Below are 14,359 nucleotides of genomic sequence, written 5' to 3'. Positions count from 1 at the left end.
TCTGGTCTGCCTAGTGTCTTGTATTCCAACAGGTTTATATAGCAATTGTTCCTCTGGACACAGCGAGAAGCCCACTGAAATTGCTTAAAAATCAATGGAAGGATTGTGTTCTTAGTTTGTCTTTTGCATTCCTCTCTCTCTTTTTTTTTTTTTTCTTTTTTTTAAAGTCCTGGTAAACATTGCAACAAGCATTCTGAAAATCCCAGTTGTTTAAGAATGGTAAAATGCTTGAAATTCAATGGGTAGATCAGAGTTACTGTAAGGTCTAAGAAGTTGAGCACTTCTGGATCTTGTTTTTAAAGATTTACTTATCTGGAACCATCAGAATAAGTATAACTGTTTCAAGAACTATTTACTGCTCCATGGAGCTAGATATTTAATGAATATAAATGACAATACTGTATCTCCTCTATACATGATTATGTAGCTTATTTCAGTTCATGAAGTTCCTGAATTGTTTAGCTCTAACCAGCAATATTTGTACAAAGCAAATTAATGGTGGTTGGTGATGCGTTGCTATATAGTACCATTTCAAGTGATAACTCTCTGATAGCTTTCAACTTATGTATGGTCCTAGATGGTAAATTTTGTGACAAGGTTTTAGTAAACTTAAAAACAAGAGTTCAGGGACTTGTTGAAATTTGGCAGGACTGTTAGAAGTTTGGGTCCTGTAATAAACAACCTGAAACTGATGCCGATTTAAGTGATTCTGTCTTTCAAAGCAGTGAAAATGCAAACAGAAATCTTGGTAGGTGAACTGTATTTTCTAACAAATTTCCTTTTAATATTTTTTAAAAGCCTAGATATACCCTCAAATCATGATGTAAAACATATCTTAGATTTTTAAACATGATGTTTCTTTAAATTCGCCTACTATGTTCTGAGAGAATTATAGCCTTTGCACTGGAACTGATGCCTCTGTGTCTTTGTACTCTTAAGTATGTGTATCTGCTGTCCATTTAAATAGTTGAGGCTTTACTGACTGTCCTATTGTGTTGTTGCTCAATATAGATTGCCTTTGACAACCTCAGACAAGTCACTTGTGACTTCACTTTGCCAAACAGGAATCATAACATTGGATGTTCTTATCCACAAAGCTATGGTACTCAGAGCCTTGAGGTGTTTTGTTTTCAGTGGTAAGCTAAGGGATTTCACACTGTACTAAGTGGTTTGATTTTTTGGTGAAAAATGTTCAAGGATTTTTTGACATAAAGAATGCTTTAAGGTGCAAGTTTCTTGGAGGGTCTTCAGTGAAGCTCTTAATAGGAGACTGCCATGATTTGTGCTCCAAAGTAACTTCCTACATACAGGTTTTGTGATGTGAATCTTGTTCTAATCTTCAAAGATTAAATATTATTCCTTTATTTTAGGCTGTTGCACCTCTAAGGGAGAAAATCAAAGACCTAGAAAAAAGGTACGTCTCTTTTGCTAAATTTGGGAAGCAGTTAAAAAGCACGATTTCTGTTCTGTAGCAGTGAATTCCGTAGTTGTAGGCTTGAGAGAAATGTTTTGCGTATACCCTCAGTACCTTTGGATTTTTGTCATATCTAAGTGAGGATGGGGCCTTGAGTGCTGGAAGACATTAATGCTTAAGGTATTCAGGTTGATTAATCCCACTGAAGTAAACTGGGAGTGCTGGATTTTTGTAAAGTTCAAATCCTGTGGAGGAATTTGCTGGTTTGAGTCCAGTTGGTGAACGGATTACCATGGTTTAGTAAGTTCAACGCAGGTGTGTGCTAAAACATATTGGTTTCAACTTCAAGAGACTGAAAATCTATTTTACCTCACATTTCCCACACTTGTGATCAGTTACCACGGTTCAGCTAATGTACAGTGATCTGCTTGTGACTCATAGTCTGTGCGTGTGCTTTGGATGAGCCTGACTGACTTGCTTCCCTCAGGATTTGTAAGGGAATGTGATATCTTGGATTAAACTGGATGATGCAGTTGAGGAAAAGCGGACGAGCTTTTTGATGAGCTGCAGATACTAAATATATGCTGTAGTGCCGCAAGCACCTTAAATTGACATAGTTGTTAAAAAAAAAAACAAAAATCCAAGCCTGATCCATTTCTCCCTGGCTGCTTGCGTCCACACTGCAACGTCGTTTCCTCACTCTTGTGCCAGCAGAACCACTCGAGTGCTGATAGTAAGCTGGATGGGGAAACCAGGCATTTCAATCTCTCTTTGCAAAATAACTCCCTCGCTCCCCAGCCTGGTTGCCTTTCCACTAGATCAGTTCTTCCGTCTGAGTGCCCTCATGGGCAGATGCTTTTCATCACAAAATAAGGTCTGGAATATGTGTGGGAATTGTCAGCTCTGACAGGGACAGTGCTGCTTTTGACAGTAATACTGTTTCACAGGTGGCACTGTCGATGTCCCAAGCAAACCACTAGCTGAGAATGCTGCATTACAGAGGGTCAAGTCTGGACTTACCCAAGCAGTACCAGTAAGCCTGGATGGTTATATACGGCATACTGGTGGTTGTGTGCTGTTTCTCAGGAGAGGGGGGCAGAATCCCATTGCTCTTGGCCAGAGGTATGCTTGACACCTGCAGTGTTTTGATTTTTGTCTTGCCAGTGAGCAGTTGCCCCTCCTCCTCCCACCCTTCCTGTGCTGTGTTAAAAAAAAAAAAAAAAAAAAAAGAAAAGAAAAAATGTTGTCAGTTCTATTTTTTTTACAATTGATTTGAAAGATTCGGTGACCTGCGACATGCAATTTATTTCAGTGAGAATACTGATCTGATTGCTCATCTCTTAATATAAGTGTGAGCTTCATGGATCAAACTAGGCGATGTATTGGCAACATGAAACAAATTGCAGACTGCATCACCTGTAGCAGTTGTATGTGATACTACCATACCAATTATAACGGTCAAATTATAGAGTAAAGATTTTATGTTCATATGAAATTTTTTATGTCCTGCCTCTATTCAATGGACTTATTCAATCTTTATAGGTAGCCCAGTATATCTTCAGCTGCAGTTGTTGGCAGTTCAGGTATTTCCTTCTGCCATTCACAGAGGACCTTTGTGGGAGGGTATCCTGATTGGCGCTCTTTTTTTTTTTTTTTTTTTTTTTTTTTTTTTGTAATTGTTATATTTTTCCAAATGAGCAATGAGTTGTTGGGTGGAACCATTAAGTTAAAACTTCTCACAGGAGCCATCTAAATGCTCTTTTCTTTTTGAGTAGTGTTTGCAGTGTATTGGTGAGTCTTGTTTCAAATATTTAGCAATGAGGAGAAAGAATCAAAATATTTTTTTTACCTCTGTATGAGCCAATCTGGGAATTATACTTTCACAGAATGTGGGCTTATGGGCTCTTATGGCCCATATCAAAATATGGGCTCTTGCTGTTGTTGGGTTTTTCAAATATTGTAGCCATTTACCTCTGCTGGTTCAACTGCATGTGGGTTGTTGCAATTTATAATTTTTGAATTTTATATCTATGTGAAGTGACAGTAAAGAACTACTCACTGTTAGACACCTGAAGACTGATCCTGCTTGCAAAGCTTACTCTCTAGTGCCGATGGGTTTTTTTACCTCATAAGCTGATAAAACGTGAAAGCAAGCCATCGTCCTGCTTTTGGGAAGCAGGAAAGACAAGAATTCCTTAATGCTAGTCTCATGACAAGAGATTGTTTAACTGAAGCTAAAGTTGGAAAGTTTTTATTACTAATTTGCACAGCAAAAGCATTGCCGTGTAGTCATCAAAGCAAGCATTAGGTCAAGATAAACTCAACATTGTTGCCAAAAGATGAACATTCAGCTGGATCAGTTCCAGACTCCTGCCCACGGCCTGTAAGCTAGTACTGGTGTAATGGAAGGAGCAAAAATGGTTGGGAGATCCCTTTGGCAGCAGTATTACTCCATGCTGGATTAAAGTGACCTTAAAATAGTGGTCTTAAAAATGGAGGAGACTGACTTTTACCTTGCATCAAGTTATTTGGCACTTCACTTTTTTTTAAACTCCATAAGCCTTTTGTTGTTATTGGTGGATTTGCCTTTCTTTCACAGGAAGGCTGTGTTTTATGTGTCTGTGTTATACTTAAGTACTGCTGTTTCTCATTACTTCTCATCTTAAATCAAAGAAATAGTGTTACTGTTAGTGACCCGTGTGGTGATATATGGCAAGTGTAGGTAGCTTCTTATTTCAGGTTCCCTGTATGGGTAACATTGGAATATTCCGCTGCCGTATTTCCCGCATCCAGGAAACTGAAAATGGCTTTCACTCTGGGATGAAAAGTTGACGCGAGTACAGAAGCATCTGTGCTTTGCTTCTGAAGAATTCCTGTTGAGCCAGTACTGCAGGCTAGAAGCAGAGGGGGTGCTTCAGGATCAGAGGTGTAGGGTCAGGTCGGTTAGAGTGTATCTGTGAGTAGATGAAAATGTAGTCTCAGTGTGAAGTTTTGGCATGTATACCTCCTGCATGCTACATCCAATTGCATCTCTAGCACGTGCACTTACTGGAGGAGAAGAGTAACCATAGTTTGATTTCTGTCCAGCATCACACTGATATTTAGTTAAGAAAAACCTGAGCTATTAAAATACTGCCAAGACTACAATGCTAATTGCTGAAATAAATCAATAAAATAAAATTCACACTTTTTTTCACACCTTCCTTTGGAGGAACTTTTTGCTGTATGCAGAATGCATGCCAGTGGGGGGAGAAAGAAGTGATATAATTCCATGTCCGTGACATCATCTAAGGTTCTGAGCATCAATTTTAAGCTTGAGAGAGCACCTAAGCTTCATATGTCACACAGTTTTATTTTAGGATGGTTTAGTTTTGATTAAGTTCCTGTAAAGAAGAAGGTGCAAAAAAAAATTTAAGTGGATGTAGCTTGAAGACCATCAAAACAGTGGCAGTCTAGCTATTTCTGAGAAGAAAATTAGAATTAGCTTTCATACTGAGTAAGCTCTCTGGTAAATATTGTTGAAGAATCTTAAAAAAAGTTTCTTCAACATTCTGATTGTAAACTTTGCATTGATTATTGTGAAACTTTAAGGAGAATTAAAACTTTATATTGTAACATCACATTGAAACTTCAAGGAGAAATGTTTGAAGTCAATGTGATGTCAAAACAACTTGCTTTCTTTACCAGAACTTTTAAGAAGGTTGCTTGCTTTTTAAAACATTAAAAAAAAAAAAAAGTCCAATTACTCCTTGTGTTTTATTGTTTTATTCTCTTGTGATGCCATGCCTGACACCAGTTCTGGTCTCAAAAGACAGAAGTCAAGTGATTCATTCTAGAAAATCAGTTAAGCAGAAATTTTAAAAGCACGTTTTGCAGATCAATTTTGATATTTCTCACTGTGCTTTTACAAAGCATAGGCATTTTCTCATGTTGGCCCAGATCCTTCTTTAGAAAAAAGGACTAAGCATACATGTAGCAGAACTTTAAGAATGGGAGGTTGTCAGAGTAGTTTTTCGTATTTCAAAGTCAGATATGTGAAAGAAGAAGCAAGGCTGAAACTTACATCGTTTTTCTTCTTTGTTTTGAAATATTCATAGTTTCACGCAGAAATACCCACCAGTGAAATTTTTATCAGAAAAGGATCGTAAAAGAATCCTGGTAAGTTGGTATTTACTATGGGGTTGTTTTGGGGAAATTAAAAAAAAAAAAAAAAATCTGTGGAATGTAATCAGTCTTGTAGGATTAATTAAAGACATGAGCAGGAATAAAGTAAATTACCTTGTATGTCATATGTGCTGCGCAGGGTTTAGAGTAGTACTTCACTTACTCTGTGTTGATGTTCTCAAACTCAGCATATAGATAATACACTTGGGCTCTGGTTTGGAGGTTTGACTTGCCAGTTGAGCTGCTGTTCTCTGCTTGTAACATCTCGGGACTGCGTTGCCAAAGGGTCTTTCATCTTGTGCTCCCAGATGGCTTAAAGTAGCAGAGACTGGGAAACTTTTTAGGCACATCTTGACAGAAAGCTTGTGTGACTGAATTGGACAAAATCTAGTCATAAGGCTAGGAAAGTAGCTGCTCTGCAGCACTGTTAAGAAGGACCAGTTAATTAGACTGAGGGAATGTTCATCTCTCTGTTATCTTCTGTGTCGTTTCTGATATTTTGAAGCATTGCAGGTGTTTTAGGATGGAAGAGGAAAGCAGGTTAAGTCAGGACAAGTAGTCATCCAAGGCATTCTTAAACTCAGCAAACTGTGCTGCAACAGCAGTTTTGTCTACAAATATTTTTGAAGTTAGCTGTGTCCAAATTTTTTTTCTTGTTTCTGTCTGTCCTGGGGAAAAAAAACTGTCGCCACATTTTGAAGAGGCGGAGAAAATACAGCTACTTAAGATGTGTAAATATAGAAGTATGAATTTCTGCCTTTGTAGTAGGGAGCAGTGTCTGTCCCAGATCCCTGTTAAAGTGCCTAACTTATCTGATGTTCTCCTTTGCTTTGACTTTTCAAAATTTTGAAGAAAAACACTGAAAAGATGCAATTAAAAACGAATTTTGTTTTTACTGCTTTATTAGACAGTAGTCTTTACTGCTATTGCAAAACTTCGTAAAGAATAAGTGTTATCAAATTAGTTTAGTTCTTCAGTGTTATTCTGTCATCTTTATGACAGTCTGAAGGAGATAGACCTGTAGGCTCCCTGTTCCCTTGTTGAATGTGGAAGGTACACTGAGGAAAACATCAGAGAAGGGGTTAATTCTGAAAATTCGGAAGTCGTGCTCATATGTCTAAGTGTAATAAAGATACCTTAATGTCATGTTTTTTGTGTAAGTAAGAAGGTACTTTCAAGAAAAGTATCAGTGCAAGCTGTTAATAGGCTATGGAGCTCTTACTATTAACTTTTAAACTTTGCCTCTTAAAGATATTGGATATTTTGAAGTCATCTGTTGCTTCAACAGCGATGGCATGTAGTTGGAATAGGAGTGTTTTCAGGTGACCTGGAGATGAATAGCTTTTTGGTGTCCACATATTTTGTAGAGTTTAAATTACTAAAGAGAAAGCTGGCCAGAAGGATCAATGAGTTGTTCAGTCGTTCATTCTCTGTTGTGGTTGGGGACTAGTTCAGTGGGAACTCAGATGGGCTTTCACAAGCCTCCTGCCCACGTGGGCAGCTTCGTTCTGTTAGAATGTCGCTGTCATAATCCTACAGGAAAAATGTTCTGAGCAGCTAAGTCAGCTTATTGAGGACTCATGTAGACCTTGCATGACACTTGGAAGTTTCTCAGGAGTAAACACAAGAATCGGCAAGCCAATTGAACTTTGGTAGATGATTTGCTTCATGTTTTGTTGATACTGCACCTTTTCCTGGAATCCATTCTAAATTCTGATTGTTCTCTGAATGCAGTCTCCACAGAGCTGACCTGGTCAGACAGCAGTTCTAGCAGTTATTTTTTGTTATACTGCATCTATTTGGAGATGATCGCTAGTAGCAGTGGTATTTCAGCTGAGACTAGATACTCTGGCACTTTCATTCAAAAGAGCTCAAGTCTTTGTCCTGTTGTGCAGGATTTATCTACTTGCTCGGTTCTCTGAAGTGACTAGGCCGCAGGCTTTTGTGTGCAAGAGAAGGAATTCTGTTAATATTATGGATGATAGTGTTGACATTGGTTCAATCTGTTGTGTGGGTTTTTTTCTGAATTGAATGTGGTAGATCCATTAAAGCATAAAATAAGTAAAAAAAAAAAAAATTTCCAGATGGGACATAGTTGTTTTGAGTCTGCAGACAGCAGAAATCAACCCATCTAGCGAATACACAAACTTTTAAGTGCCTCTAGTTGAGGAAATTATCAGTAATATTTGTGCCTTTTGCTGAAGTTACCAAGCATATTGGCACTGCTAAGTAATTAAATATTTTTATTAATGATGTCGTATTAAAGAATGTTTATTTAAGCCCCAGGTGCTGGTGCTTAAATTTTGATGTGGAAGTGATTCACATACACTATATGATTTTGTAGATTAATATGTCATTGTGATTTGCAGGAAGTCATATTTAGAAATGACATATATTGACCTTGCTTTTATGAGTGATTACAGGAAGGTTATACAGAGAGCTTTGGTGATAAATCTTCTTTTCTTTTTTAATGTAGCCTCAAGTAATGATAAAAAAATTAATTTATACAGTTGTTTACTTTTCCAGGGGAAATTCAGCTCCTTTTCCAAGTAATTCTTTATCTAATACCTATGGAAGTGATATGTTAATAAAGTTAACATAGATTTAATAGAAAAACTACTTACAGATTTAAGGTAATTGGAAACTTCTTTCCAGACAAAATTGGTTTGTGCTGCTTTTTTTTTTTTTTTTTTGCTTGCATATAGCATAGAAGAGTGCTGTAAGCCGTGCTTGGTTTGGTTTATGTTTTTTCTAAAAGGGAGATGGGGAAGAAGACTCCTTTTACTGCATCAAAGACACATTGCAAGCAGCGAGTTTGTCTTCTCTGGAATCCTGGAAATAGAAGTAGCAGCAGGGGATTTCCTTGGGCCTCAGTTGAATGAGTAGGTTCAGGTCATCTGCAGAAAACTTTTGTCCTGCTCACCACAAAAAGGCAAACCCCTTGGAATATTCAGCAAGGCTGCAGCTCACTTCAGGATAAGCTTATGGCAGTAGGTTTTCCATGCATATTATTTTTCCCTTGGTAAGTGGTGGCACTTTGCAGAGGGCTGTTCTCCCTCAGTTACTACCCTTCTGTCCTTGTTCACAGCATTCTGCCAGAAACCTGGTCTTCCCTCCTGTCTGTTCCGGGATAGTGGGAGCCCTGAGATTATTTCTTCTTTTCAAAGAGGGCTTCTTCTAAATCGTCTTTCTCCTTCAGATTTGTCAAGGAACTGAATCACATACTGAATCTGCTACAAGGAAGCCCTGATAAACTGAAAAGAATACTAGATAGACCAACTAAATGATTCTTTTATTAACTGGTACTTACAATGTCTTTGCACACTGGCCCTGAATTTTTAAGAAGAAAAACAAGTATGAGAATACAAGAAATGGACATTCAAGTTTTTACAGAAGAGAACAGATGTAGTTACTTTTTTCCTTTTCAGTTTTTGATAGCTTTCTATTTGCCTTTGTGTCTTTCCTGTTAAAAAAAAAAAATAATAATTTCTGCCAATCTGGCTTTTTTCAATAGTGGATGGGGAGGGAGCGGGTGGGATAAATGTTTAGGCTTTGACTAGCCCAAAGGTAAAGAACTTCAGGCATCTACATCCTTCTCCACACAGCACTTGATCATTGTAGCACATCATTCATTCATTGGATTCCTGCTTGACAATTTCACCGTGTCCTTTTGTTGTTTGTTTAGTTGTCACTGCTGCTGAAGAATGGAGATCAACAGCTGAATTACTTTCAAAATGTGAATTTGATCATGCAGTCACATAATACAGCTGATGCCACACAGGGCTTTTACAAGTCCCTTCATTCTTTGAGAATGGTGATCTGTCATGCCTTTGTGTGTTCGTGAAAACAGCTTATGAAGTGCAGAGAAAATAATTGTTTCTGTAGACATATATGTCTGGATGTGTCACACAGCTTGCAGTTCTATTATTTACTGTGTTGACTGCTTCAATACTGAGTTAGTGATTTGTTTGTTTGTTTACTATTAAAGACTGAGGTGCAGAAAGGGAAAAAATAAAGAACTTCCTTGCTTCTTCTACATCTGCAATGGAACAAGAGTGCAAGGTTTTTTTATTTCTGCTTATTTCTCTGCAGTGAAACATCATAAAGTTCCAAGCCAGGCAAATGCTGGATGTTGGAACTAATGGTATGAGAGGCTGAGAACAGAGTGATAGGATGTGGGCTATGGATGCATTAAAACAGAAAAGGAATAATTTGGGTTTTAGCAGATACTTCAAATGAGAGGTCTCCAAAGACTTGCTTTTGTCTAAGAATATGCTTGCTTCCTTCCTTCTACGAAGGGTGAAAGAATTTTTAGTACTTACTTGGAACATCTAACGTCTTCCATTTAAACCAGACAAAAGCTGGATTTGGCATTTCTGATTCTAGAAATCTTCCACAAAAATAACCTGGCATTCTGTCATCTCTTTTCTGAGAAATGAGAATCGCAGAGAATTACAGAGTCACAGACTTCTCGTCTTACCTTTTGGGGTCTTTTTAGGCTTTGCTGTCGCATAAAAGGGCACAATCCAATTTGAAGGAAAAAAAGAAAAAAATCTAATCTGAAAAAGAGATTTTGTTGATGTGAATGGTTAGCTGAACTTCTAGCCTGACAGTGATGAAACATGTCAATCATCTTTCTTGAAATTTTAAATGCTGTAAATATTGGATAAAAAAAAAAGCATGGAAATGGAGTTGTTTCCCCTGGAGTAAGCAAAGATCTGAAAGCTACTGTTCTTCTGTCTTCATGTTTGTAGACTTTGTCTGGTGTTTCTGTAAAAAGAAAAAGAAATTTATACCAACTGTCCTAACGCAGATAACTGGAGGAGCAGGGTTTGTGGGTTCTCATCTTACTGACAAACTAATGATGGATGGCCATGAGGTTACAGTTGTGGACAACTTCTTTACGGGCAGGAAAAGAAATGTGGAGCACTGGATTGGTCATGAGAACTTCGAACTGATAAATCACGATGTCGTTGAGCCCCTGTACATTGAAGGTGAGTAATCTCTGCTTCGGTATCTGCACTTTGTGCTTTACCCTCGTGAGCATGTATGTCTGTGAAGAAATAAAATTTATGCAATGACTTCTGGATTGGTCCATCTAATACCTGTATTCTTTGTTTATTATTAGCCTAATTTCTTTGACCAGTGTGGGGTGAGAGGTTCAGAGCACTTTCGTCTTTGAAATGAGTTCTTCCATTCTGAGTGGACAGGAGGAAGGAAATCTTAAGAACTTCCTAATGTTACTGATTTTGTGAGAAGGCAAAGTCGCAATGGGTCAGTCTGTCTCTCCCATCCCTTGTCCCACATCCCTGTGCCTGCACAGGCTTATGCACACAGAGCCTGTGATCGTGAACGGAGAAGTTTAATTCAGGGCTGCAGTTACACTAGATGGCATACATCCTGCAACTGTGTATGGTCAGCTGAAAAGAGAATGAGCTCTTTCAGAGGGCAAGTCAGCTCACTGTCCCTAGTTGCCTCATGTGTTATCTGTGGAAAACATTCCTCCTACTTCAGGTACAAGCATTCCACAGCCTGTAGAATAGGAAAATGGCAGCACTGAATTTCCCCAGTTTTCAACAACAACAACCCAACCCAAACCAAAAAAACTAAACAAAGAAAGAAACAGAAAAAAATTATGCTTTGAAGAAGTTGAAGTAACTCAATGTCTAAACTATCATAAACATCAAATTATTATGCCAAATTGTAAAACAGCATTAACATATCCGTATTTGAGAGAGATGCATTTATAGACTTCTTTGGGAGTATATAATGATACAGTGAATCAATGAAAACGTTACTCAAATTACACTGCAGTTCTGGTGGGTTTGCTCCATCCCTTTAAAACTTTGTAGCAATGTAGTTCTTTCATTTTTTTTTTAAACAAAAGAAAACGAATCTGAGGTTGTATTTTTTTTGTTCTTGCTGAATTCTAGTGGATGGAATTTCATGGGGAAAATCTCTAGCAATTGCATCTCTCTTATTATTGCTTGTGATGAATTCCCGACAACACTACTGAAACAGTCCTGCAAACACATGCTCCTGCTCTGGACTGACAATGCACTGGTTCAGTTACTGCCTGTTATTTTACTTCAACCTTCTGCTTTCACTGACAGGATAATGGGACTAGGATCTTATTAATTGACTCCAGGTGCTGGTAGCTTATACCTCAGCCAGTTCAGTTTGTCAGCTTTCCTAATCTTTCCCCTGTGCTACCTTCTTTCTGACTGATTACGCTTGAGACCTTCTCAGATAATTATCATCATTGCTAATACCGTTGCCCAGTTACTAGGCACTAATGAATGAGAATTCTGAGATCCTTCAGCTACCTCTCCCATGTTCTATGTAATTAAGTCACCAATTCCCCATTTTGTACTGACAACAAATTACAACATGTTATTCAGTGGGCATTTTATTGAATGTTTTCTCATCCTCCAACTGCGTGAATTAAAGCTGTCATGGCTAAACGTTAAAATAAAAAATTAACTTTGATATACTGGTATGGAAACATGATAAAATTTAATGTCAGTGCAGAGTTTATATTCCAACATAGGAAAGGGGGGGGGGGGGAATGAGGCAATGAGGGGTAGTTATTGTAACAGATTAACAAGTTGATATATGGATTAATACTTGTTTTCTTGGTACCGGTTTGTCCTTTTTACTTGTAAATAGAAATTGGAATGACTGTGAAGTCATGACAAAAGAAGGTTCATATCTAAAGCGTTTGTTTATTTGCTGTCCTGTTTAAACGAGGTCATATAAGGATGTTTGACACAAATTCCAGAGAGAGTAATCAGTACTTTGTTTCTGAAAAAGACCTCATTTCTGATCTAGAAAGAACGTTTGCACTTCTGATATGGAAAGTTAGTTTAGTCTCAAGGTGCATAGCTTCATTAAATCTTTTGATGGTTTTTTTTTTTTTGTGCGTAGGCATCACTGTGAAGCTAAAATCTGCTTTGTCTAAGTCATTATCTTTGAACCATGACATGAAGTGGCACTCAGCTTTCTTGGATCTTGATCTGGGTTGGCCAGAAACAGGAATAAATCCCCTAAACACACACATTATTTCTCAGCTCCAGGATACCTATAGTTAACTGTAGTGCTGAATGACTTTCCTCCTCCTCCACTAGGATTTCCTTTGCTTTAGAATTTGGAGAAGATGTCAGTAGAAAACTCACAAGAACATAGCTTTCACTTAGGCTTTTTCAAGAAGAAAAGCAAAGGCCCTGAATTCTTTAATGGAATGAAAGTAGTTTAGGAATCTTGAAAGACAGAAAATAGTAAAAAAAAAAAAAATCTGAAAAGAAAATTTTCAAACTTTGCATAATAGGTTTTTTTTATTGTAGTTGAGTTCTGTGTTTTTAAAGTACTTGGGATTTTTAAAGATATTTTCATTTCAGCCTAACCTGTATGTTGAGTTTCAATCCACTTAAAAATGGAGCTTTTTGATACAGGAAGACAATTTTCTTTTCTGAAGGATGGTGTATAAAGAAAAGAATCTCATACTACTCTTTTCTGTATTAGTGGCAAAAAGTATAGAAATCCACCTTCGCTTATTTTCTGCCTCTCATCCTCTACATTCTTTAAGACTACAAGCACCCTAAGATGGTTACTTGAGAGCACTGTGGCTCATGTTCCTGCAAACCTTAGTGTAAAGACACACAGATATTAGTTGGAGAACAAATGAGAATGAATGCTTGATCTGGTGTTACTGTGATCTACCCCACTGCATGGTAATAGATAGAATTGCATTAAAAACTACCAAATGAAATTTTAGATTAAATAAACGTAGGGCAGAAGTAATGCACTTAGTTTGCGTAGTGACTTGAGGATTCATGCTGTCTTGTTTATACCCACCTTTGCATTGGAGTTGACTGTGTGGAAAAAAAAATTTTAAACACTTCTAAGCCACCGAAGTGTATTTATGCTGTGAATTATTGTTATACTTGAATATGGGGTGGGAGAACCAACAAAAACAAACAAATAAAAAAATTCCCTCAAAAACGCCTAAAAAAAATCCCAAACCATACGCTCCACCACAACCCCAAAAAAACACACAAATATAAGCCAATTTCAAGGTGACATCATACCACAACCTGGATTCCTAAAAAGCAAGTTATACCTCTCAGTCTTGAGGTCTGGTTATCAACTGCGATTAGGTGCGCACACCTTCTTGTCCACAGTAGCTACAGCAGTTGAATAAAACTGGAAGAAAATGTCAGACTGGTATGCACAGCCCCTGTCCTTCTCCCAGTGGTGTTTCTTCTTCCTACTTCTTCAGCAAGCTTTGGAAGCCTTAAAACAATTTTTTATAAGGTGATACATGCACATTCCCTTTACCCCCAGCTGTCTCTTGGATCTGAAAGATGTCGTCCTCAGCTGAGCTGTTTCCCAGTCCGCATAAACACATATAGGCTTTTGGTTTCTTTTTTGGTTGTTTGTAGGGGTTTTTGGTGGGTTGTTTTTTTTTGTTTGTTTTTACCACTCCTTTCACAAATTTGAAACAAAAAGAGGCCTGAAAATGCCACAGATTTCCAATGCTTTATCAACAGTGACTCAGTTGAACTGATTTCATTTCCCTAATCACAAACGCACAATATGTTTTGAATGCTTTATCATTATATCAAAAAATGACATAGCTTAAAGATCCTCTTCCCTTGGAAAGAAGTTTGCAATAGTCCTCAAGGGTTATGCTTTTTAGCGATTTTTCTTTTTCTTTGCAACTTAATTAGATCGCAGTGCCCACTTCGGTTTTGAACCGTAGGAGCACAGTTGCAGAGTAGG

At 37.7% G+C, this 14,359-nt stretch overlaps 1 protein-coding gene across 2 annotated transcripts in view; it reads left to right on the top strand.

The window, feature by feature from the left end:
• Positions 1-14,359, top strand: part of UXS1 (UDP-glucuronate decarboxylase 1) — a 65,912-nt gene that overhangs the window by 16,951 nt on the left and 34,602 nt on the right. Inside the window, exons 4-6 of one of the 2 annotated variants that reach the window (XM_087757543.1) lie at positions 1,371-1,414; positions 5,512-5,572; positions 10,392-10,572. In XM_087757543.1, the coding sequence (XP_087613669.1) occupies positions 1,371-1,414; positions 5,512-5,572; positions 10,392-10,572 (286 nt within the window). Of the gene's footprint in view, positions 1-1,370; positions 1,415-5,511; positions 5,573-10,332; positions 10,573-14,359 lie in introns of those variants that run through there. The other variant, XM_087757544.1, reaches the window with a different exon arrangement.

The sequence above is a fragment of the Nipponia nippon genome, unplaced genomic scaffold (genome assembly GCF_047370975.1).
Source record: "Nipponia nippon isolate SJK-2023a ecotype South Korea unplaced genomic scaffold, ASM4737097v1 scaffold_2, whole genome shotgun sequence".
Taxonomy (NCBI): Eukaryota; Metazoa; Chordata; class Aves; order Pelecaniformes; family Threskiornithidae; genus Nipponia; species Nipponia nippon.
Note: the sequence above shows the minus strand (reverse complement) of the source record. Positions and strands in the feature narration are given on the sequence as shown.